Here is a 23,160-nt window from a genome sequence, read left to right as displayed (position 1 = left end):
GTCTACGATTTATCAGATACCGAATTTAGCTCGCCTCTAAACAACCTTGCATACCAAGTTCTAAGTATTAATAGTTATAAATCAATCCATTGACCATGGAATTACTGTGCAACCTAGAGTGGAATGAGTTAACTACTTTCCCCAGAGTCATCAAAAATGAAGTCAGAAATGCACTAACATTACTATATTATTCACAACATCTAAGTTAACAAAGCTAATTGTTTGCTCCAAACAATCTATAGCGATATAACTTAGATATAATAAGAAAAAAGTGACCCAAAAGCATGCTAAAATGCTTTAGTGAATTATCTTTGCAGTGTAGTCATTGTTCAAGCAACGACAGCAGTCATTTTTGTACCAGCAAGGTTCCACATGCAACAGTGAGATGATGGCTAGATATGTTTTTTAAGTTCCATTGGTTGAGGAATGAGTGATGGCCAGAACACTGGAAGAACTCCCTGGATCTTTTACATCTGCCTGAAAAGAGTTCTCCAAAAGATGGCACCTGCAACAATGCAGCACTCTTTCAGAATTGCACTGAGCTGTCATGTTAGATTATCTTGCGAGCAATGTTTGCCCTAATTTTTATTTGGAATGCGTGGGTGATTTAGTTGTGTGCGGCTCCTTTTAAACTTTTTTGGGTGACCACGCACCTGCAGTAACTTAACGGGGCCAACTGGTGTATGACCTGTGCGGAGACTTTTGGATGGCTGCGCAGCTTACAGGAAACATTGTTAGTAAGCATAATTATTACCTAATATGAGAGTGATTCTTGCAAAGGCTTGCTATACTTTATTTAACTATAGAATGGAAGGGGATTTCTTCCTCCCTGCAAACCAGGAAACATGATGGGCCAAGACATGGGGATTTTTTGCATGCTATATACAAATATATAATGGATGGTAGGACCCTAGGAAGTACAGAAGGTCAGAGGGACATAGATCACTGAAGGCAGCAGCACAGGTAGATAAGGTTAGGAAGGCATATGGGATACATGCCTTTATTAGCCGAGGCATAGAATATAGGTCATAGAGAGATACAGCGCTGAAACAGGCTCTTCAGCCCACCATATCTGTGCCGACCATAAACCACCCATTTATACTAATCCGACATTAATCCCATATTCCCTACCACATCCCCACCTTCCTCAATTCTCCTATCACCTACCTACACTAGGGGCAATTTACAATGGCCAATTTACCTATCAACCTGCAAGTCTTTGGCTGTGGGAGGAAACCGGAGCACCCGGTGGAAACCCACGTGGTCACAGGGAGAACTTGCAAACTCCGCAAAATAAGAACAGGGAGGTCATGATGGAGCTGTATAAAACGCTAGTTAGGGCACAGCTGGAGTACTGTGTACAGTTCTGGGCACCACACTAAAGGAAGGAGGTGATTACACTGGAGAGGGTGTAGAGGAGATTCACCAGGATGTTGGCTGGGCTGGAGCATTTCAGCTATGAAGAGAGACTGAAAAGGCTAGGGTTGTTTTCCTCAGAGCAGAGAAGGCTGGGGGGTGACATGATTGAGGTATACAAAATTATGAGGCGCATTGATAGAATGGATAGGAAGAGACTTTTTCCCTTAGCGGAGGGGTCAATAACTAGGGGGCATACATTTAAGGTAAGGGGCAGGAGGTATAGAGGGGATTTGAGGAAAACTTTTTTTCATCCAGAGGGTGGTTGGAATTTGGAATGCACTGCCTGAAGAGGTGGTAGAGGCAGGAATCATCACGACATGTAAGAAGTATTTAGATGAGCACTTGAAACGCCATAGCATACAAGGCTGCGGGCCAAATGCTGGAAAATGGGATTAGAATAGGTAGGTGGTTGATGGCCGGCACAGAGACGATGGGCTGAAGAGCCTGTATTCTGTGCTGTATGACTCTATATAAACATTGTTTTATTCTAGTATGACGGTTGATTTTGTATTGGCAGAATGTATGGTATTATCCTATTAATGTATTTAAGTTAACTGCCTCATTTTGGCTTCTAACATGTCTCTTCTGATGCAGGAATTTGTTCAACTATACACCAACTACATTTTGAACCAATCAGTGGAAAAACAATTTCGAGCATTCAGTCGAGGTTTCCAAATGGTCACAAATGAGTCTCCCTTAAAATACCTTTTCAGACCAGAAGAAATTGAACAGCTAATCTGTGGCAGTAGGGTAAGTATTATTTAGTTTGTTCCAAACCAAGATTCACCAAAAATTTATTACATGTTTTGCTATTATCTACCTGTTGATATTGGTGGTGCAGCACAATGGTACTATAATCTTTGTTAAGACTCCCAGGTGATTAATTCCCACCCCTGATCCTCCTGAGAACTTTAACAGAAAAGACTAAGTGACAGTCTAATAATCGAATTCATTCCACTTTGAATAGCTTAATGTAAATACTCCCAAATCCATTTATATATTGTCCTTGGATAAGATGGGAAGTTCTCATCTTGTAAATTCAAATTTTTGACACCCAAATTGATTGGAAGTCATGGGGCGGAGGCGGGTGGAGGTGCGACTGTAGAACCTGTGACAAAAATGTTTGAACATAACAAGAAATAGGAGCAGGTGTAGACCATACGGTGTCTCAAGCCTGGTCTGCCATTCAATACGATCATGGCTGATCTGCCACAATTCTACTTCCCTGCCCGCTCCCCATATCCCTTGATTTCCTGAGAAATACAAAATCTCTCAATCTCAGCCTTGATTATCCTCAACAATAAGAGTATCCACAACCCTCTGGGGGTAAAGAATGACTAAGATTCACAATCCTCTGAAGGAATTTCTCCTCATCTCAGTCCTAAATGATCAACCCCTTATCTTGAGACTGTGCCCTCCTATTCTAGATTCTCCAATCAAAGGAAACCATCTCAGTGTCCATCCTGTCCAGCCCCTTCAGAATCTTGTATGCTTCAATGAGATCACGTCTCATTCTTCCAAACTCCAGAGAGTTTGGGCCCTTGTTACTCAGCCTCTCATCATAGGACAATCCTGCCATTCCAGGAACTGATCTAGTGAACCTTTGCTGTACTGCCACCAATGCATCCTTTAGATGTGGGGAGGCAGTGGCGTAGTGGTAATATCACTGGACTAGTAATCCAGTGACCCAGGCTAATACTCTGGGGATAAAAGCAAAATACTGCAGATGCTGGAAATCTGAAATAAAAACAAGAAATGCTGGAAATCTTAAATAAAAACAAGAAATGCTGGAAATACTGAGCAGGTCTGGCAGCATCTGTGGAGCGAGAAGCAGAGTTAATGTATCAGGTCAGTGACCCTTCATCAGAACTGACACATATTGGAAATGTAAAAGGCTTTAAGCAAGTAAAGCAGGGGGTGGGGTAAGAGATAACAAAAGAGCAGGTGTTGATAGGATAAGGTCACAGGGAATAACTGACCAGAAGGCCCACCCCTTTATATGTTGAGTTTTTTTCTTTTTTATTTGGTTATTTTAGTTTTTTTTAGTTTGTTTCCACTGTGTCTACCCGCTTTTTTTTTATTGTTTTGTGCTTTGTGCTTTACAGTCAATTCACACCCTCTGTACTAACGCTTTGTCTTTCAGCACACCATTAACATACCGTTTGCCTTTGTTCCATGACCTTCTAGTGAATGGTAGCGGACAATTAAACAACTAACTGGAGGAGGAGGCTCCACAAATATCCCCATCCTCAATGATGGGGGAGCCCAGAACATAAGTGCAGAAGAAATGGCTGAAGCATTTGCAACCATCTTCAGCCAGAAGTGCTGAGTGGATAGCCTCCTCCTGCGATCCCCAGCATCACAGATGCCAGTCTTCATCGAATCAGATTCACTCCATGTAATAAGAAATGGCTGAGGGCACTGGACACAGCAAAGGCTGTGGGTCCTGATAACATCACAGCTGTAGTACTGAAGATGTGCTGCAGAACTAGCCGCGTCCCTATCCAAGCTGTTCCAGTACAGCTACAACACTGGCATCTATCCAACAATGTGGAAAATTGCCCAGGTACGTCCTGTCCACAAAACGCAGGACAATCCAATCCGTCCAATTACCACCCCATCAGTCTACTCTTCATCATCAGCAAAGTGATGGACGGTGTAGTGGATAGTCCTATCAAGAGGCACTTAAACAGCAATAACCTGCTTGTACGAACATATGAATTAGGAGTAGGCCACTCGGCCCTACGAGCCTGCTCTGCCATTCAATAAGTTCATGGCTGAACTGATTACTCCACATTTCCAGCTACCCCTGATAACCTTCCATCCTCTTGCTTCTCAAGAATCTATCTACCTTTGCCTTAAAAATATTCAAAGACTCTGCTTCCACTGCCTTTTGAGGAAGAGAATTCCAAAGACTCAACCCTCAGAGGAAAAATTTTTTCCTCATCTGTCTTAAATGGGTGACCTCTTATTTTTAAACAGTGACCCCTAGAACAAAGAACAGTACAGCACAGGAACAGGCCATTCGGCCCTCCAAGCCTGCGCCGATCTTGATGCCTGCCTAAACTAAAACCTTCTGCACTTCCGGGATCCGTATCCCTCTATTCCCATCCTATTCATGTATTTGTCAAGAAGCCTCTTAAACGTCTCTATGGTACCTGCTTCCACCACCTCCCCCGGCAACAAGTTCCAGGCACTCACCACCCTCTGTGTAAAGAACTTGCCTCGCACATCCCCTCTAAACTTTGCCCCTCACCTTAAACCTATGTCCCCTAGGAACTGACTCTTCCACCCTGGGAAAAAGCTTATGACTATCCACTCTGTCTATGCCGCTTATAACTTTGTAAACCTCTATCATGTCGTCCCTCCACCTCCGTCGGTCCAGTGAAAACAATCCGAGTTTATCCAACCTCTCCTCATAGCTAATGCCCTCCAGACCAGGCAACATCCTGGTAAACCTCTTCTGTACCCTCTCCAAAGCCTCCATGTCCTTCTGGTAGTGTGGCGACCAGAATTGCACGCAATATTCTAAGTGTGGCCGAACTAAAGTTCTGTACAGCTGCAGCATGACTTGCCTATTTTTATACTCTATGCCCCGACCGATGAAGGCAAGCATGCCGTATGCCTTCTTGACTACCTTATCCACCTGCGTTGCCACTTTCAGTGACTTGTGGATCTGTACGCCCAGATCTCTCTGCCTGTCAATACTCCTAAGGGTTCTGCCATTTACTGTATACTTCCCACCTGCATTAGGCCTTCCAAAATGCATTACCTCACATTTGTCTGGATTAAACTCCAGCTGCCATTTCTCCGCCCAAGCCTCCAGACCTATATCCTGCTGTATCCTCTGACAATCCTCATCACTGTCCGCAACTCCACCAACCTTTGTGTCATCCGCAAACTTGCTAATCAGACCAGCTACATTTTCCTCCAAATCATTTATATATACTACAAAGAGCAAAGGTCCCAGCACTGATCCCTGCGGAACACCACTAGTCACATCCCTCCATTCAGAAAAGCACCCTTCCACTGCGACCCTCTGTCTTCTATGTTCGAGCCAGTTTTGTATCCATCTTGCCAGCTCCCCTCTGATTCCATGTGACTTAACCTTTTGTATCAGTCTGCCAGGAGGGACCTTGTCAAAGGCTTTACTGAAGTCCATATAGATAACATCCACTGCCCTTCCTTCATCAATCATCTTTGTCACTTACTCAAAAAACTCAATCAAATTAGTGAGACACGACCTCCCCTTCACAAAGCCATGCTGCCTCTCGCTAATAAGTCCATTTGTTTCCAATTGGGAGTAAATCCTGTCCCAAAGAATAATTTCCCGACCACTGACGTAAGGCTCACCGGCCTATAATTTCCTGGATTATCCTTGCTACCCTTTTTAAACAAAGGAACAACATTGTCTATTCTCCAGTCCTCTGGGATCTCACCTGTAGCCAATGAGGATGCAAAGATTTCTGTCAAGGCCCCAGCAATTTCTTCCCTTGCCTCCCTCAGTATTCTGGGGTAGATCCCATCAGGCCCTGGGGACCTATCTACCTTAATGCTTTGCAAGACACCCAACACCACCTCCTTTTTGATAATGAGATGACTGAGACTATCTACACTCCCTTCCCTAGGCTCATCATCCACCAAGTCCTTCTCTTTGGTGAATACTGATGCAAAGTACTCATTTAGTACCTCGCCCATTTCCTCTGGCTCCACACATAGATTCCCTTCTCTGTCCTTGAGTGGGCCAACCCTTTACCTGATTACCCTCTTGCTCTTTATATACGTATAAAAAGCCTTGGGATTTTTCTTAATCCTGTTTGCCAATGACTTCTCATAACTCCTTTTAGCCCTCCTGACTCCTTGCTTAAGTTCCTTCCTACTGTCTTCATATTCTTCAAGGGATTCGTCTGTTCCTAGCCTTCTAGCCCTTACGAATGCTTCATTTTTCTTTTTGACAAGGCTCACAATATCCCGCGTTATCCAAGGTTCCCGAAACTTGCCAAACTTATCCTTCTTCCTCACAGGAACATGCTGGTCCTGGATTCTAATCAACTGACGTTTGAAAGACTCCCACATGTCAGATGTTGATTTACCCTCAAACAGCTGCCCTCAATCTAAATTCTTCAGTTCCTGCCTAATATTATTATAATTAGCCTTCCCCCAATTTAGCACCTTCACCCGAGGACTACACTTATCCTTATCCACAAGTACCTTAAAACTTATGGAATTATGGTCACTGTTCCTGAAATGCTCCCCTACTGAAACTTCGACCACCTGGCCGGGCGCATTCCCCAATACCAGGTCCAGTACAGCCCCTTCCTAGTTGGACTATCTACATATTGTTTCAAGAAGCCCTCCTGGATGCTCCTTACAAATTCTGCCCCATCCAAGCCCCTAGCACTAAGTGAGTCCCAGTCAATATAGGGGAAGTTAAAATCACCCACCACTACAACCCTGTTACCTTTACATCTTTCCAAACTCTGTCTACATATCTGCTCCTCTACCTCCCGCTGGCTGTTGGAAGGCCTGTAGTAAACCCCCAACATCGTGACTGCACCCTTCCCATTCCTGAGCTCCACCCATATTGCCTCGCTGCATGACCCCTCCGAGGTGTCCTCCCGCAGTACAGCTGTGATATTCTCCTTAACCAGTAATGCAACTCCCCCACCCCTTTTACATCCCCCTCTATCCCGCCTGAAGCTTCTAAATCCTGGAACATTTAGCTGCCAATCCTGTCCTTCCCTCAACCAAGTCTCTGTAATAGCAACAATATCATAGTTCCAAGTACTAATCCAAGCTGTAAGTTCATCTGCCTTACCTGTTATACTTCTCGCATTGAAACAAATGCACTTCAGACCACCAGTCCCGCTGTGCTCAGCAATATCTCCCTGCCTGCTCTTCCTCTTAGTCTTACTGACCTTATTTACTAGTTCCCCATCATTTATTTCACTTGCTGTCCTACTGCTCTGGTTCCCACCCCCTTGCCACACTAGTTTAAACCCTCCCGTGTGACGCTAGCAAACCTCGCAGCCAGGATATTTGTGCCCCTCCAGTTTAGATGCAACCTGTCCTTCTTGTACAGGTCCCATCTGTCCCTGAAGAGATCCCAATGGTCCAGATATCTGAAACCCTCACTTCTACACCAGCTGTTCAGCCACGTGTTTAGCTGCACTGTCTTTCTATTTCTAGCCTCAATGGCACGTGGCATAGGGAGTAATCCCGAGATTACAACCCTAGAGGTCCTGTCTTTTAACTTTCTACCTAACTCCCTAAACTCCCCCTACAGGACCTCATCACTCTTCCTGCCTATGTCGTTGGTACCGATGTGTACCACAACCTCTGGCTGTTCACCCTCCCCCTTCAGAATGCCCCCTGTCCGTTCAGAGACATCCTTGACCCTGGCACCAGGGAGGCAACATACCATCCTGGAGTCTCTTTCACGTCCACAGAAGCGCCTGTCTGTGCCCCTGACTATAGACTCCCCTATAACTATTGCTCTTCTGCGCTTTGTCCCTCCCTGCTGAACAACAGTGCCAGCCATGGTGCCACTGCTCTGGCTGCTGCTGTTTTCCCCTGATAGGCCATCCCCCCCCCACAACAGTATCCAAAACGGTATACTTGTTAGAGAGGGGGATAGCCACAGGGGATTCCTGCACTGACTGCCTGCCACTTCTAGCGGTCACCCATCTATCTGCCTGCACCTTGGGTGTAACCACTTGTCTAAAACGCCTATGACACTCTCTGCCACTTGCATGCTCCTAAGTGCATCCAGTTGCCGCTCCAACCGATCCATGCGGTCTGTGAGGAGCTGCAACTGGGTACACTTCCTGCAGATGTCGTCATCCGGAACGCTGGAAGTGTCATGGACTTCCCACATCTCACAGGTGAAGCACTTCACCCCTCTAACTGACATTTCTAGCACTAATTAGTTAATTAATATAAAATAAATAAATACTTATTTAATCCTTACTAAATTGTTAAAATTCACTATATGATCCCTAGTGCTAGATTTCTACTATAAATATTAAATGCTAACTACATACAGTAATCTCCTCCCTCTGGTTTTGTTACTCCACTTATTAATTAGTTAATTAAGGGTTTTAATCAATTTTTACCAATGTTTTATTTTTAAATTCAGTACAGATTCCCTACCAGCCAATCAGGTCACAGCTTTCCTGTGACATCACTTTTCAGTTTTTTTTACTAGAGGTAAGTTTTTTTTATACTTACCAGTCTGGAACTCCGCCCTCCGTGTCTTCTCTGTGAATGTAGGCCGCGAATCCCCGAGATAAGTTTTTTATACTTACCGGTCTGGAACTCCGTCCTCCGAGTCTGCTCCGAGAATGTTCTAGATTCTCCCACAAGGGGAAACATTCTTTCCACATCCACCCTGTCAAGACCGCTCAGGATCTTGTATGTTTCAATTAAGTCGCCTCTTCTAAATTCCAGTGGATACAAGCCTAGCCTGTCCAATCTTTCCTCGTAAGACAGCCCGCCCATTCCAGGTGTTAGTATAATAAACCTTCTCTGTACTGCCTCCAACGCATTTACATCCTTCCTTAAATAAGGAGACCATTACTGTACACAGTACTCCAGATCTTGCCTCACTCATGCCCTGCATAGCTGAAGCCTAAACTCCCTACTTTTGTATTCAGTTCCCCTTGCAATAAATGATAATCTAATGGAACCTTCCCCGAATCTAGGGAATTTTGGAAAATTAAAACTAACGCAACAACTATCTCACTAGCCACTTCTTTTAACACCCTAGGATAAAGTCCACTTGTCAGCCCGCAGCTCCAACAATTTGTTCATTACCACTTCCCTGGTGATTGTAATTTTCTTGAGTTCCTCCCTCCCTTCCATTTCCTGACTTACAGCTGATACTGGGATGTTACTTGTAACCTCAATAGTGAAGACTGATGCAAAATATCTTTTCTATTCATCTGTCATCTCCTCCTTATCCATTATTAATTCCCCAGACTCAATTTCTAAAGAATCAACGCTCAATTTGTAAACACTTTTTTTTTTTAAATCTTTCGATACTCTTACTATTTGTCTTTATATTTCTATCTAGCTTTCTCTTGTACTCTAATTTTACCTTCCTTATCCATCTTTTAGTCCATCTTTACTGTTTTTATATTCTGTCCAATCTTCTGACCTGCCTCCCATCTTTGTGCAATTATAGGCTTTTTAAAAAAAAGTTTGATACAATCTTTAACTGTTTTAGTTAGCCATGGATGACAGGTCCCACCCTTGGAATTTTTCTTTCTTGTTGAAATGTATCTATTCGGATCACTGATGCTCAGTTTGGGTTCCGCCAGGACCACTTGGCTCCTGACCTCATTACAGCTTTGGTCCAAACATGGAAAAAAGAGCTGAACTCTAGGGGAGTTGAGAGTGATTGCCATGGATATCAAGGCAGCATTTGACCAAGTGTGGCATCAAGGAGCCCTAGCCAAGCTGAAGTCAATGAGAATCAAGGGGAAAACTCTCCACTGGTTGGAGTCATACCTAGCACCAAGGAAGATGGTTGTGGTTGTTGGAGGCCAGTCATCTCAGCCCCAGGGCATTGCTGCAGGTAGTGTCCTAGGCCCAACCAACCAGCTGCTCCATCTTAAGGTCAGAAGTGGGGGTGTTCGCTGCTGATTGTACAATGTTCAGTGCCATTCGCAACTCCTTGGATACTGAAGCAGTCTGTGGTCTTATGCAGCAAGACCTGGACAACATTCAGGCTTGGGCTGTTAAGTGGCAAGTAACATTCGCACCATACAAGTGCCAGACAATGACTGTCTCCAATAAGAGAATCTAACCATCTCCCCTTGACATTCAACGGCATTACGATCGCTGAATCCCCCATTGTAAACATCCTGGGGGTTACCGTTGACCAGAAACTGAACCTGAGTAGCCACATGATTACTGTGGCTGCATGAGCAGGTCAGAGGTTGGGAATTCTGCAGCAGGTAACTCTCCACCCGACTCCCCAAAGCCTGTCCACCATCTACAAGGAACAAGTCGGGAGTGTGATGGAATACTGTCCACTTGTCTGGAGAGAAGCTTCACACCATCCAGGACAAAGCAGCCCGCTTGACTGGCACCCCGTCCACCACCTTCAACATTCACTCCCTCCACCACCGACGCACAGTGGCAGCAGTGTATACCATACACAAGATGCACTGCAGCAACGTACCAAGGCTCCTTAAACTGCACCTTCCAAACCCGCGACCTCTACCACCTAGAAGGATGAGGACAGCAGACGCATGGGAACACCACCACCTGCAAGTTTCCCTCCAAGTCACACGCCATCCTTACTTTGAACTATATCGCTGTTCCTTCACTGTTGCTGGATCAAAATCCTGGAACTCCCTCCCTAACAGCACTGTGGGTGTACCCGCACCAGATAGAGTGCAGCAGTTCAAGAAGCAGCTCACCACCACCTTCTCAAGGGCAATTAGGGATGGGCAATGAATGCTGGACTGGCCAGGAATGCCCACATTCCATGAAAGAATAAAAAAAGCCTCATCTGCAAATCTGACCCCTAAGTGAGCCATCGCAGACTTGAAACGTTAACTCTGCTTCTCTCTCCACAGATGCTGTCAGACCTGCTGAGTATTTCCAGTACTTTGTTTTTATTTCAGATTTCAAGCATCTGCAGTATTTTGCTTTTATATTATATTGCAGTAGTATTGGTGCTAACAGTACTTGCATACAAAATGCTTAACTAGCAGTTATGTCACAATTACTAATTATCCTATGCATAAACTTCAGTTAATCTGGAACTCTGCAACTGATGTCATGCATCCATTACCGCCAAGCTGCACTGTTTCACTGTGCCTCAACATATTCTAAGGTCCTTATCCTCATTTTCAAATTCTTGCACTCTTTCATACCATTTTATCTCCGCAATCTTCTCCAGCCATATGTCCTCGCTCCCACCCTCTGCTCTCCAGATTACTGTTTAGCACAATCAGATGCCCAGATTCCCTTGTTGCCAATCTCTCTACCTTCAAAACCCTTTCAAAATTCTATCTGCCTTTGGTTTCTCCCCTTCTCTTAATCATTCCTATCTTTTGTTCAGTGTCCTTTCTTGCTTCTTGTAAAGCAATGTCAGACGTCTGCCTCTATTTCCTATAGCAGACTTACATGGCAGTTTAGTTGATGCTTATAATCTACAGTTTCATTACTTTCCAGAATCTGGATTTTCATGCACTTGAAGAGGCCACAGAGTATGATGGAGGATTCACAAAGGAATCTAGGATAGTAAGGTATTTTTGTCTTACATGCATATCATGCCACTTTCTGTACCTCCCATATCTAATGTCTAAGGCTGCTCCTACGTTGCCTTTTAACCCCATCATCAGAAGGAATGCAGCAGGCTAATATATAATGGAAATACATGTTCTTTGTTGATGTCAAATATGAGTCTCATATCTTTTCACATAGTTGGCTTAACATGGTGCAGAATTTTCCAGATTAGATCCTGATGTTTGTTGCATTTTCAGTAGAGTTCAGTCGGACTATTTTAAAAGGAAAAATGTTGCTCCAAGTTGGAAGTAATCTGTGGCTGTGATGGAATCTCAACAGACAATTTTTGTCTTGCGTTAGCAGAACAGCAGGGAGGTCATGTAATTTGCTCCATAGAAAATTCATTAGTTTCTGAAATATACTTTTATTTTGAATCAAAGTGAACCAGCAGCATTTTACTTCAGTTGTTTTTCTTTCTTAAATGGTTATTTCAATATTAAAATCGCTGAGTAAGATAGAATCAGCATTTTTATATTTCAAAACATGGACTTAAAATATGGATTGTATATTTTACTTAATTTTACTTCATATTAATCCAGCTCACTGCTCAAAAGTGATAGTATGGCATGAGTAAAATGAATCCTGGCAATTAGCACACAAAATATCCTCGAACTTGGAGAGCACAGAAATTTGATTAAAATAACCTGATAGCATAGATGACAATTTTTTTTTCCATCTGATCTCCTGTCTTCTTAACACTATTCTAGAGATTTCTGGGAGATAACCCACAGTCTCCCAGAAGAACAGAAGCGTCAGTTTCTACAGTTCACCACAGGCTCTGACCGGGCTCCTGTCGGTGGCCTTGGCAAAATTAAGTTGATCATAACCAAGAATGGACCAGACTCGGACAGGTATGTTTTAGGCTAATATTTTTCCTGTGAATATTTTGTTCAATAATAACTTCTTATTGAAGTCTATAAATGACGATAAGCTAAGCAAATAAGCTAGTTGGAGGGATGAAAATATCATTTTAAGTACTTTTTCAACTAGAATACCTACATAGAATAATATAGAATCTACAGCACCAAAACAGGCCATTCAACTCAACTGATCTATGCTGGTGTTTATGTCTGCGTGAGCCTCCTCCCACCCCTTTTCATCTAACCTTATCAGCATGTCCTTCTCGTCCTTTCTCCCTCAACTGCTTATCTAGATTCCCCTTAAATGCATCTATGCTATTCAAAATGTTCCCTTTAAAAAGTTTCTCCTGAATTTTTTATGAACACAAATGCTCAATATGTCTAAGATATCCTGAATAAAAATGTGTCCCATATCCTTTACTCTGCATGCATACCAGGCTCTACATTCTAATGTGTACAAAGCTCTTTGGACTCCAGACTTCCTCTTACCCATCAGTTACGATCTTGTATCGACTGACCAGACATGTACTTTGTAAAGAGACTGTCTTGCCAAAAGTCGGGTCCTCTGCTATCATCTAGTGGCCCAGCTTAAAAAAAAAAGCAACTTATATTTATTTATAAAAACTTGGAAGCCCATAAGCCCTCTCATTAGTACAGGAGCTTGACAGGTTGTGATTTTTAAAAAAATTAGAAAGCAAAACAGACTCCTTGTAACTAACTTTTGGCAGTAAAATTCTCAACTGAATGGAACAATTAAAGATGTCATTAATACTGTTTCAAGATACAAAAGTGACTTATCAGAAACGAGTTGAAAATCAATAAGCCACTCCAGGATCTTCAATTACACTATTCATGGAGCAAATTTTGCACTGATGTGGTTTGTTTTCTTGTCATCTCTGCGACATTTACCTGTATCTAATTGCAACCCTTGAATATTGTTGCTGATTGGAGCTGAGGGAGGATCCTATTAATCTGAACAAGCACCATCCATCATCTCAGTATCTTTGCCGATCAGATTGGATGGAATGCATTTAAAATCTCAAGAATAGACTACTAACAAGTGCTGAAGTGCTGTAACTTAGGTTTTAATGCGCTTGTTATTTGGGCATTGTGAATACCTAAGTACTCAAACACAGGTGCTGAGGCAACGGTCTTCAGTTTTCTTTCTTTGAACTGCTGCATCCAGAATTGAAATCCAGTGTGCTAGAAATAAATTAGTTTCTACAAGTGGTTTGTTTTCTACTTCACTGTCAATAGCAGAGAACTTTTTTTCTTGTCATCAATTATACCTGAGACTCCCACTAAATTGCAACTTATCCTGATAATCCTTGTTTAAGAAAAATTTTGTCTATTTTTGAAAGTAAAACTTGGCAAGATTATACAAGCCAAGATGCAATTATCAATAAGTACATATGGCTAAGTTGGTATGGTGGTGAACCACATAGTTGTTCTTTACTGGATTGATTAGTAGTGCTAAGATCATCCTCCATGTTCCAGAGCTAAATAACAGGTTTACCACTTCCAAAAGTACTCAAGTGATGCTTTCTAGAGGTTGAAATTCTCTGGTAGTGAGAAGATAAGTGCCTATTTAACTATGATGTCCTGCATGGAAACACATTTTACAGTCTACAGTCATGTGTAAGATTGTTGCCTTTGGGAATACAGGGAACTGCTAGTTCCCAGTGAGCCATATACCAACATGCATCATCCCTTTCAGGAGAGGAGAAAATTGGACAACGGAGCTCAAGGTAAACTAGGATAAGTCAAAACCAGGTCATAGACTATTTGATCTGAGGACTGAGGTCTGTTGTGGTTTCATTACAATAGCGTCTCTGAATTGTTTATCGTTGGTAAAAATTAAGGACACTTCCAAAGTCATCATATTGAGGAAACTCTCATAGCATGCGAGTAAGGTTCTCCAGCCAATGCATGTATCTGGGGAACAGAGTAGGCATAGCCATTTGAAATTACTCTGTGGTAAGAGGGAAATTTGGCCAGTTGTGTTGTATGTCTACAACCAGAACTGAACTGTATGCAAGACTGAGCATGACCAGAGCAATTATGTTTGATCATGATGGCCTCCATAATCTGTTCACACTCGAGCAAAATGTGAGCAAGTAACTTCCAAGTTTTCTTTGGATTTAGAGGGCCAAGTTTTAACTGGCACCTCCAGGACTGGTTTGTACTTCCTGAATTTGACTGACCATTTGCATTGTTGCATCATAGCATTTCTATACATGTGGATGGGACAGTTTGGTAAATTCAGAAGATTAAAATGCTTTTTGCCATCATCTCGAAGAGGGGCAACCAATTTTGCAAGGGTTTTCCATAGTATTTCAATTTCTTTCTCCCTTCCTGGTAAAGTTCTAATCTTGCCCTGCTATACTCTGTCCTTTGGAATCTGAACTGCAGATTATGTTTACAATGTGATCTAAGTCTGCAGTTTGGGTCTCAAACCACCAAATTTTCATCTGCAAATCGATTCGATCAATATTGACCCTAGATCCTTTTTACACAGCACCTTTAATGTCACAGCAAAGGAGAACCACTTTGCTGCATCACTGCAGATAGTGTGCAAATGCAGTCTCAGACCTGTCGTACACTGATTTTGGCAGTATAGTTTGGTGCACTGTTGACTTTGACTCCTACTCCATAATGACTGCACCTGTCAGGTACAGTACTACATTGAAACCTGTACAAATGGACACACTCTGATGGTCCCAATTAACTTGCATTGTAATAAAAATAAATGCACTTTGAAACCATGGGCACCCGCAGATAACAAACTACAGATGTCCTCCACTGCACTGTCAGTTTACAACTTGAAACTCCAGATGTATAGGCAAGTGTGAAGCACAGTGGGAGAGAAATAATGGCTTTTGTGTAATGGAAATCACTATCAGGCGTGTACAGTGGCAGAAAAACACTCATCACAGGGATAGAAAGGTTTCTTTTCCACTATGGATGCTGGGTGAAGAGATCTTCATCTCACAAAAGCAAGGAACTGCTCGTTGTGGTGGGTGGGTGGGGGGGGGGGGGGGGAAAGAGTTGGAAATCGGGCCCTGAAATTGCAGGGAAGCGGGTAGAGTTGAATTAGAATTAGAACATTAGAACATTACAGCGCAGTACAGGCCCTTCGGCCCTCGATGTTGCGCCGACCTGTGAAACCATCTGACCTACACTATTCCATTTTCATCCATATGTCTATCCAATGACCACTTAAATGCCCTTAAAGTTGGCGAGTCTACTACTGCTGCAGGCAGGGCGTTCCACGCCCCTACTCCCAAAGAGTGGAGAATGGGGTAGTGGGGCTCGGTGGATGGGAGAAATGGAGAGAATGTGTTCCCCCTTTTCCCCACTCTTGGCTTTCCTCCTTCACCTGTTCACAGGTGTCCTCCTGCTTCTTCAAACTTCTCTTGCAAAGGCTGCTCACATTAAAAACACAAAAATTCTCAACCACAGGGAACTCGTCATTTATTAGATACATTCAGTAACATTTGTAGAAATCACGCCACCCAATGCTGCATGGTCAGAACATCATGTGATAAAACCTCCAGGAGTGCCTACAATCCGAGTGGGCAGCCCGACTCCAGCAGCACGTCAGGTCCTGATGAGCTGTTAACAGTACCCCACCTGTCCCCCGTCACTCCAAACATTAGCAGCATTCGGAGGAAGGGTGTCTCGGGACCAGTGTCTGCAGGACATGATTTTCCCCCACTACCACCACTCCCCCATATATGGCTGGGATTTCCCAGACATGCTGATATAAAGACTGGCTCGGGTATAAAATTAAATACTGACCCGGGCCCGACCTGAGCCATTTAATTTTCTTTCGCACCTGACCTGACACAAATCTCATTCATCTGTTCCAGCAGCAGGCTGTTCCTGCAGCTGGAGTTGTGGGGAATCATGGGTAAGCCTGATCCCTTAACTTCCTGGAAGCAGTATCCAGCCCAGCCCAACCCGACCCAAGCCCGAAAACTGGACTCGGAATTTCGATCTGACCCGACCCGAACCCGGCACATGTACAAAGAACAAAGAAAATTACAGCACAGGAACAGGCCCTTCGGCCCTCCAAGCCTGCGCCGATCCAGATCCTCTATCTAAACATGTCGCCTATTTTCTAAGGGTCTGTATTTCTTTGCTTCCTGCCCATTCATGTATCTGTCTAGATACATCTTAAAAGACGCTATCGTGCCCGCGTCTACCACCTCCGCTGGCAACGCGTTCCAGGCACCCACCACCCTCTGCGTAAAGAACTTTCCACGCATATCCCCCCTAAACTTTTCCCCTCTCACTTTGAACTCGTGACCCCTAGTAATTGAATCCCCCACTCTGGGGAAAAAGCTTCTTGCTATCCACCCTGTCTATACTTCTCATGATTTTGTACACCTCAATCAGGTCCCCCCTCAACCTCCGTCTTTCTAATGAAAATAATCCTAATCTGCTCAACCTCTCTTCATAGCTAGCGCCCTCCATACCAGGCAACATCCTGGTGAACCTCCTCTGCACCCTCTCCAAAGCATCTACATCTTTTTGGTAATGTGGCGACCAGAACTGCACGCAGTATTCCAAATGTGGCCGAACCAAAGTCTTATACAACTGTAACATGACCTGCCAACCCTTGTACTCAATACCCCGTCCGATGAAGGAAAGCATGCCGTATGCCTTCTTGACCACTCTATTTACCTGCGTTGCCACCTTCAGGGAACAATGGACCTGAACACCCAAATCTCTCTGTACATCAATTTTCCCCAGGACTTTTCCATTTACTGTATAGTTCACTCTTGAATTGGATCTTCCAAAATGCATCACCTCGCATTTGCCCTGATTGAACTCCATCTGCCATTTCTCTGCCCAACTCTCCAATCTATTTATATTCTGCTGTATTCTCTGACAGTCCCCTTCACTATCTGCTACTCCACCAATCTTAGTGTCGTCTGCAAACTTGCTAATCAGACCACCTATACTTTCCTCCAAATCATTTATGTATATCACAAACAACAGTGGTCCCAGCACGGATCCCTGTGGAACACCACTGGTCACACGTCTCCATTTTGAGAAACTCCCTTCCACTGCTACTCTCTGTCTCCTGTTGCCCAGCCAGTTCTTTATCCATCTAGCTAGTACACCCTGGACCCTATGCGACTTCACTTTCTCCATCAGCCTACCATGGGGAACCTTATCAAACGCCTTACTGAAGTCCATGTATATGACATCGACAGCCCTTCCCTCATCAATCAACTTTGTCACTTCCTCAAAGAATTCTATTAAGTTGGTAAGACATGACCTTCCCTGCACAAAACCATGTTGCCTATCACTGATAAGCCCATTTTCTTCCAAATGGGAATAGATCCTATCCCTCAGTATCTTCTCCAGCAGCTTCCCTACCACTGACGTCAGGCTCACCGGTCTATAATTACCTGGATTTTCCCTGCTACCCTTCTTAAACAAGGGGACAACAAGGGATTCGGGTCAGGTAGTCAGCTTTACTCTGGTCTGACAACAGTGACCTTATCCTGTGCAGGCTGCCAATCTAATGCTGCAGCCAATCCCTAAATATTTGGCTCATCCAGTTTACTGTACTGCACCAGAGTCCCTCGGGTGCCCCTAATTTACAGCTTTCACTGTGTTATGACCAACCGCTCCAGTCAAAGCCCCAAGTCAAAATATATGATTCTGATTGTGGTGGGACCAACGCACTGTTAATTCAATCATGTCGCTCCACAGATCGGCTAACATGTCATTTAAAACTTTCCAAATTAAAGGACCCAGACAAATTGTACTATTTATTAACCCTCGAATGAGGCTAACCAAATCAGGTGGTCTTTAAATCAACAAGTTAACTCTTTAATTAGAAGAACTAAATTCTTGAACACTATGAAGATATAAACAACATTTAAAATACAAAAAATTTGAGTCCTTGCAAATTTACAGTCCAGTGTTGCTTGAAGTCCTCACAGAATGTTGCTTTCCTTCTCCAGCGAATTTCAACAATTAACGACTTGCAAACACTTTCAACAGAATCAATCTGACTGCAGAGTTTTTGAGGGATGAAAGATTGTCACAGTCTAACTGCCCTCCCTTCAATTTAAACTACCAGAGATCTCTGTTTTGGCTTGACTTTTTTAAAAGAATTTTGAGAGATGATAATTAAACAGACTAAGATCCTATTCCTTCAGTTTATGGTTGAGAGCTCTTTTTCGGGTGTGCTGAACACCACAGCTGTGTCCTCTGTGTTCTGTTAGAACAAACTGTCTTCAACTAAAAGCCAGTTCAAAATTGAATTGTAACGAATGTATCACATCCATCTCACTCCCAGTGGCTGTATCTATGGTAACGAGAATGCACCCTTTGAATCGCAGTCTCCAAATGGCTGTTTCTAAAGCAACAAAAATGCACCTTCCTATAACTCCTGAGGTTTGCTGGTTCTTAAAGCAATACTGATCCCTTGCAAGCCTTAAAGGCAAACCGCATATTCTGAAAAAAAAACTGCAGGACCATGACAACTGTACTCCCATCTCTCAGGACGTAGCATGACTGTATCCTGCGAGACAGAGTGCTTAACTCGGGAATTAAAGTGTGGGAATTCGGTACGTTGAGGGAGGAGGTTCTCTTCTGGTCTTCTACAGAGCAAGCAGTGATCCAAGCAAGGGAGCTGCAGACAGAGCTGATATCTAGAGGCATTAATTAGGGAGCAGGTACATGATTGGTTGGTGAGTTTAAGGTTTCTTTTTTCTTTCTAAACTTGGGAAGTCGTTTAAACTGGTTCTGGGTAGATACAAGTATTGTATTAAATTTGCAGCTTAACTAGTTAAACTACTAAATACAACTACAGATCAGTGATACTTCTAAACTCTAAACCTAATTAGATAAATAAAAAAACAATAATTTGGTAGGACTGGTGATGTGCTGCAGCATGGTGAGCACCAGTGTGATCTGCAGTAAGTGTCTGCAGCTGGAGGAACTTCAATTCAAAGTTGATGAACTGGAGTCCAAGATTCGGACACTGCGATGCATCAGGAAGGGGAAAAGTTACCTGGATACTTTCTTCCAGGCAGCAGTCACACCCGTAAGCCATTGTACTTCAGATTTGGTCTGTTCTTCGGGACAGGAGGGTGTGACTGAGTGAGGAAGCTATGGGAGTCCAAAAGGTAGCAATGGGGAGGAGCCTCAGCCCTTGCACTTGTCCAACAGGTTTGAGGTTCTTGCAGGTTGTATGGACAAGAGCAGGTACTGCAGCGAGGATAAGCAAACTGAACACAGCACTTCTCCTCTTGCCCCTCATTGTGCCTACCAGGACAGGCCTTGTGCCATACCAATAGGATGTGCTTCCTGGTGCAGTAGTTCTCAGTGTGGTCCATGAGGGTCCTCTAGGTGATGCACGGGCTGGTCCAAAATGCAGATCACGGACACATAATGCCGTGGCCGAGGCCATACGAGAGAACAGGCCAGAACCCTCATCTCCTCCACTTATGTAATGTCACACAACCAGACTGGTTCCTGCGTACACAGCACAAGTTGTCATGAGTGCGAGTAAGAAAGATTTATGTTACTATGATTTTTGTTTGATTTAATATAGATGTAAGGTAAGTATTAGTTTCTCAGAAGATTATTATGATGATTTTATAACATATTAGAATATTTCAAATAAACGTGGTCTTGTAGTATTACTGTTTATAATATGCAAATGTCTACTTTTGTTTCTGGCATGAATTAATTTACCATATTTAATACAAGTGATGCACATAAATTTATTACATTTAGTAGAGAAAAAGCAGTCAAAATATTTATAGTTTCCATAATTCCCCATTGATTCTGATGAGTTCTTTTGCGGTGACAAGTGAAAGTGGTTGGGGTGGGACCAATAGGTGGTTCTTGGGGAATTTTACCTGCCTAAGTGGCCCGTGGACAAAAAGTTTGAGAACTGCTGTATTCTGGTCAACATTTATTCATCAATTAACATCACTAAAATAGATTATTTGGTCATTTATCTCATTGCTGTTTGTGGGACGTGCACAATGTGACTACCATATTTCCCGATATAACATCAATGATGGCAAATCAAAAGTGATTTGTTGGCTGTAAAGCACTTTAGGATCTTGAGGTTGTGAAAGGTGTTTTTTTTTGTGAACAACTGGATCAGAGTATATAAGGCGAGAAGAGTGAGTAAGGCAATAAATAATGTTTCACTTGGGTTTATATTTTTCACTTAAAATATTTTAATGTATTTTTAAAAAAAATTCCCCATTGCAAAAAATACTAAAATTGTACATGTGTAAGAATTTGGAATTAACCATTTTTGGTGTTCATGGTGTATTTTTTTTTTTCCTCCCCTGACAGGCTACCGACAACACATACTTGCTTCAATGTACTCCTACTTCCAGACTATTCCAGCAAGGACAAGCTCATGGAAAGGCTCCTTAAGGCAATCACATACTCAAAGGGCTTTGGCATGCTGTAATTAACTTGTGACAACACAAGTATTCTCATAAACCAAACTCAAATGAAGATGCAGAATCTCCTTTTAGAACATAGGTTGGTTAGTTATATGTTGAGACAGAAAGCCACATTATAATTTTAAACATTGTTTTCCTCCTTTTTCTATGGATTTAAATGTCATTTTAACATGGAGTTACCCTCAAGCATAGTACAGTTTGGTGTAAGCAATGTGCTGATGGCAAACAAAAAGAGTCTGATTTAATTTCCACTATGATCTGTCAAACTCTGAAACCATTGTTCCAGTATTTCTAGTTTAAATATTACTGGCTTTGTACGCAGTTGTTCGGGATGTAGATTTGTTTTATCATTATATCCCAAAATTAGTTTATAAAAAGAGGGAATGGTGTACATCTCTGAAAAGAAGACTTCCGCCACCCTTCTTACAACTTCACTTCTCCCCTCTCCCCCTCAAAAAAAACCAAAGTGGCAAGGAAAGGGCTTTTGTCCATTTTGTGGGTAAAATATTTGAGGGGAAATGCTTCTGCCAGCTTAATGAAGAGGTGATAATGGGATCATTACTGAAGGTGTTTTTTTAAACCCAAGTGCTGCCAGCCTTCCTGTGCCTCAAGGTTTTTCCTACCTAATTTCCTCACATATATTGAGGGATGGCAGTCATTTTCTTTTATATTTTTGTACTTGGTTTTCTGCTGTTTCCTGAAGGAGATATGCATTCACACAGTATCGAGCCACTTAACTAAGGAGGGCCTGTAGTGCATGTAACTAATCTTGTTTCATAGTGAATACAATGACGTGTTGTAAAATAAAACATCAAAATATTGTGACTTAAAAGAAATTATTTGGACCTGTTGCTCTTTGCTCACCTAATAAAATGAGAATCATGTCTCTCAATGCACAATTGTATTTAATGTACAAATAAAATTGAGAACAGGATGTATAGTTATTATGTAGACACTGTACTTGATTGGGGTGTATTTAAAATTGAATATTGATCTGTAATGTTGGAATTAAATGGAGTGGTGCAGCATCTTGCATTTATGTACATGTCCTGTCTTTTCTTTTAATTATCAGTCCTGATAACCGTGGGGAGAGGGAAGAAATTTGGGTATGCTGCACTGTTGGTCTTTACCACAGTTTGAAAATTGCACTTCGCTCTCTCCCACCTTCGCCATAGGAAAAATTAATCTGAGGATAAACTATCCTTTGACAGATGAATTTACCCCAACAGAAATTCCTGATTTATTCCACATACCTACATAACTAAGGGTTTAGACCCTGAAAAATATGATTCCGGACTTGGTGGCTTTATTACAAGGTAAGCGGCATGCGCTACACGCACTATTTAGCAATAGCAGGAGTTCAGTCAGAGCACATAAATCCTATATGTTCCATCTATGTTAGGCAGAGCTTGATTGCTATGCAGAGCTCTCAAACTCCTGTGGTCATGGCCAACATGCAAAATATTTAAAAGGCTACAACTCTTTAACAGCTCAGTTGATAGACCACTGTGTTGTGGCCAGTAGTATATAACTGGGATTCTCCAGTTCAATTCCTGATCTGTGTTCAGTTAGTAGATGTCAAGCCAGAATTGCTATGATAGAAATGGTCTGTGTGTCTTGGGCTTGAGGAGATCTAGGGATCAATATTACCTTTTAAAAATTCGTTGTACGCAGCCTATTTTTCAATGTTTTGACCCTTCAATTTTTCCTGTGCAGCCACGCACGTGCAGTATTTAAATGGAACAAGGCCTGCGTGATACCTCCCAGCCTGCTGCACAGCCGTATGCACATGCAGGTTTAGGGAACTTTGCTAGGGATCTCTTCTAATCATCACCATGCTCAGTGCTGTAGTACACGATTTGTAGTTTTCAGGTTCCTGGTTCATGGGATCTAATCCCGGTACCAAGTGCTCAACCCCAGTTTGTTTCTGGCCTGTTTCCATGCATATAAGCTGATTCATCAACTACACCCATGGTCACTATACCCAAAAAGTGAGTGTGAAAGTGAAGCAACTCTTGTTCCGCCCAATATACAGATGTGCTTCAGCCCACTTCCACTTTCCTGTATAAAGGATCTTAAGTATTTATTTAACATTGCTTTAGGTCCAAGTGACAACCTTG

At 42.7% G+C, this 23,160-nt stretch overlaps 1 protein-coding gene across 1 annotated transcript in view; it reads left to right on the top strand.

The window, feature by feature from the left end:
- The window catches only part of LOC137372237 (ubiquitin-protein ligase E3A-like), a 59,532-nt gene extending 37,453 nt beyond the window's left edge, over window positions 1-22,079 (top strand). Inside the window, exons 7-10 of the mRNA XM_068035898.1 lie at window positions 2,014-2,169; window positions 11,608-11,681; window positions 12,429-12,572; window positions 20,925-22,079. Coding sequence (XP_067891999.1) covers window positions 2,014-2,169; window positions 11,608-11,681; window positions 12,429-12,572; window positions 20,925-21,045 — 495 coding nt within the window. The 3' untranslated portion in view covers window positions 21,046-22,079. The remainder of the gene's footprint in view (window positions 1-2,013; window positions 2,170-11,607; window positions 11,682-12,428; window positions 12,573-20,924) is intronic.
- Window positions 22,080-23,160: the final 1,081 nt, after the last annotated feature.

The sequence above is a fragment of the Heterodontus francisci genome, chromosome 1, assembly GCF_036365525.1.
Source record: "Heterodontus francisci isolate sHetFra1 chromosome 1, sHetFra1.hap1, whole genome shotgun sequence".
In the NCBI taxonomy this organism is placed as follows: Eukaryota; Metazoa; Chordata; class Chondrichthyes; order Heterodontiformes; family Heterodontidae; genus Heterodontus; species Heterodontus francisci.
Note: the sequence above shows the minus strand (reverse complement) of the source record. Positions and strands in the feature narration are given on the sequence as shown.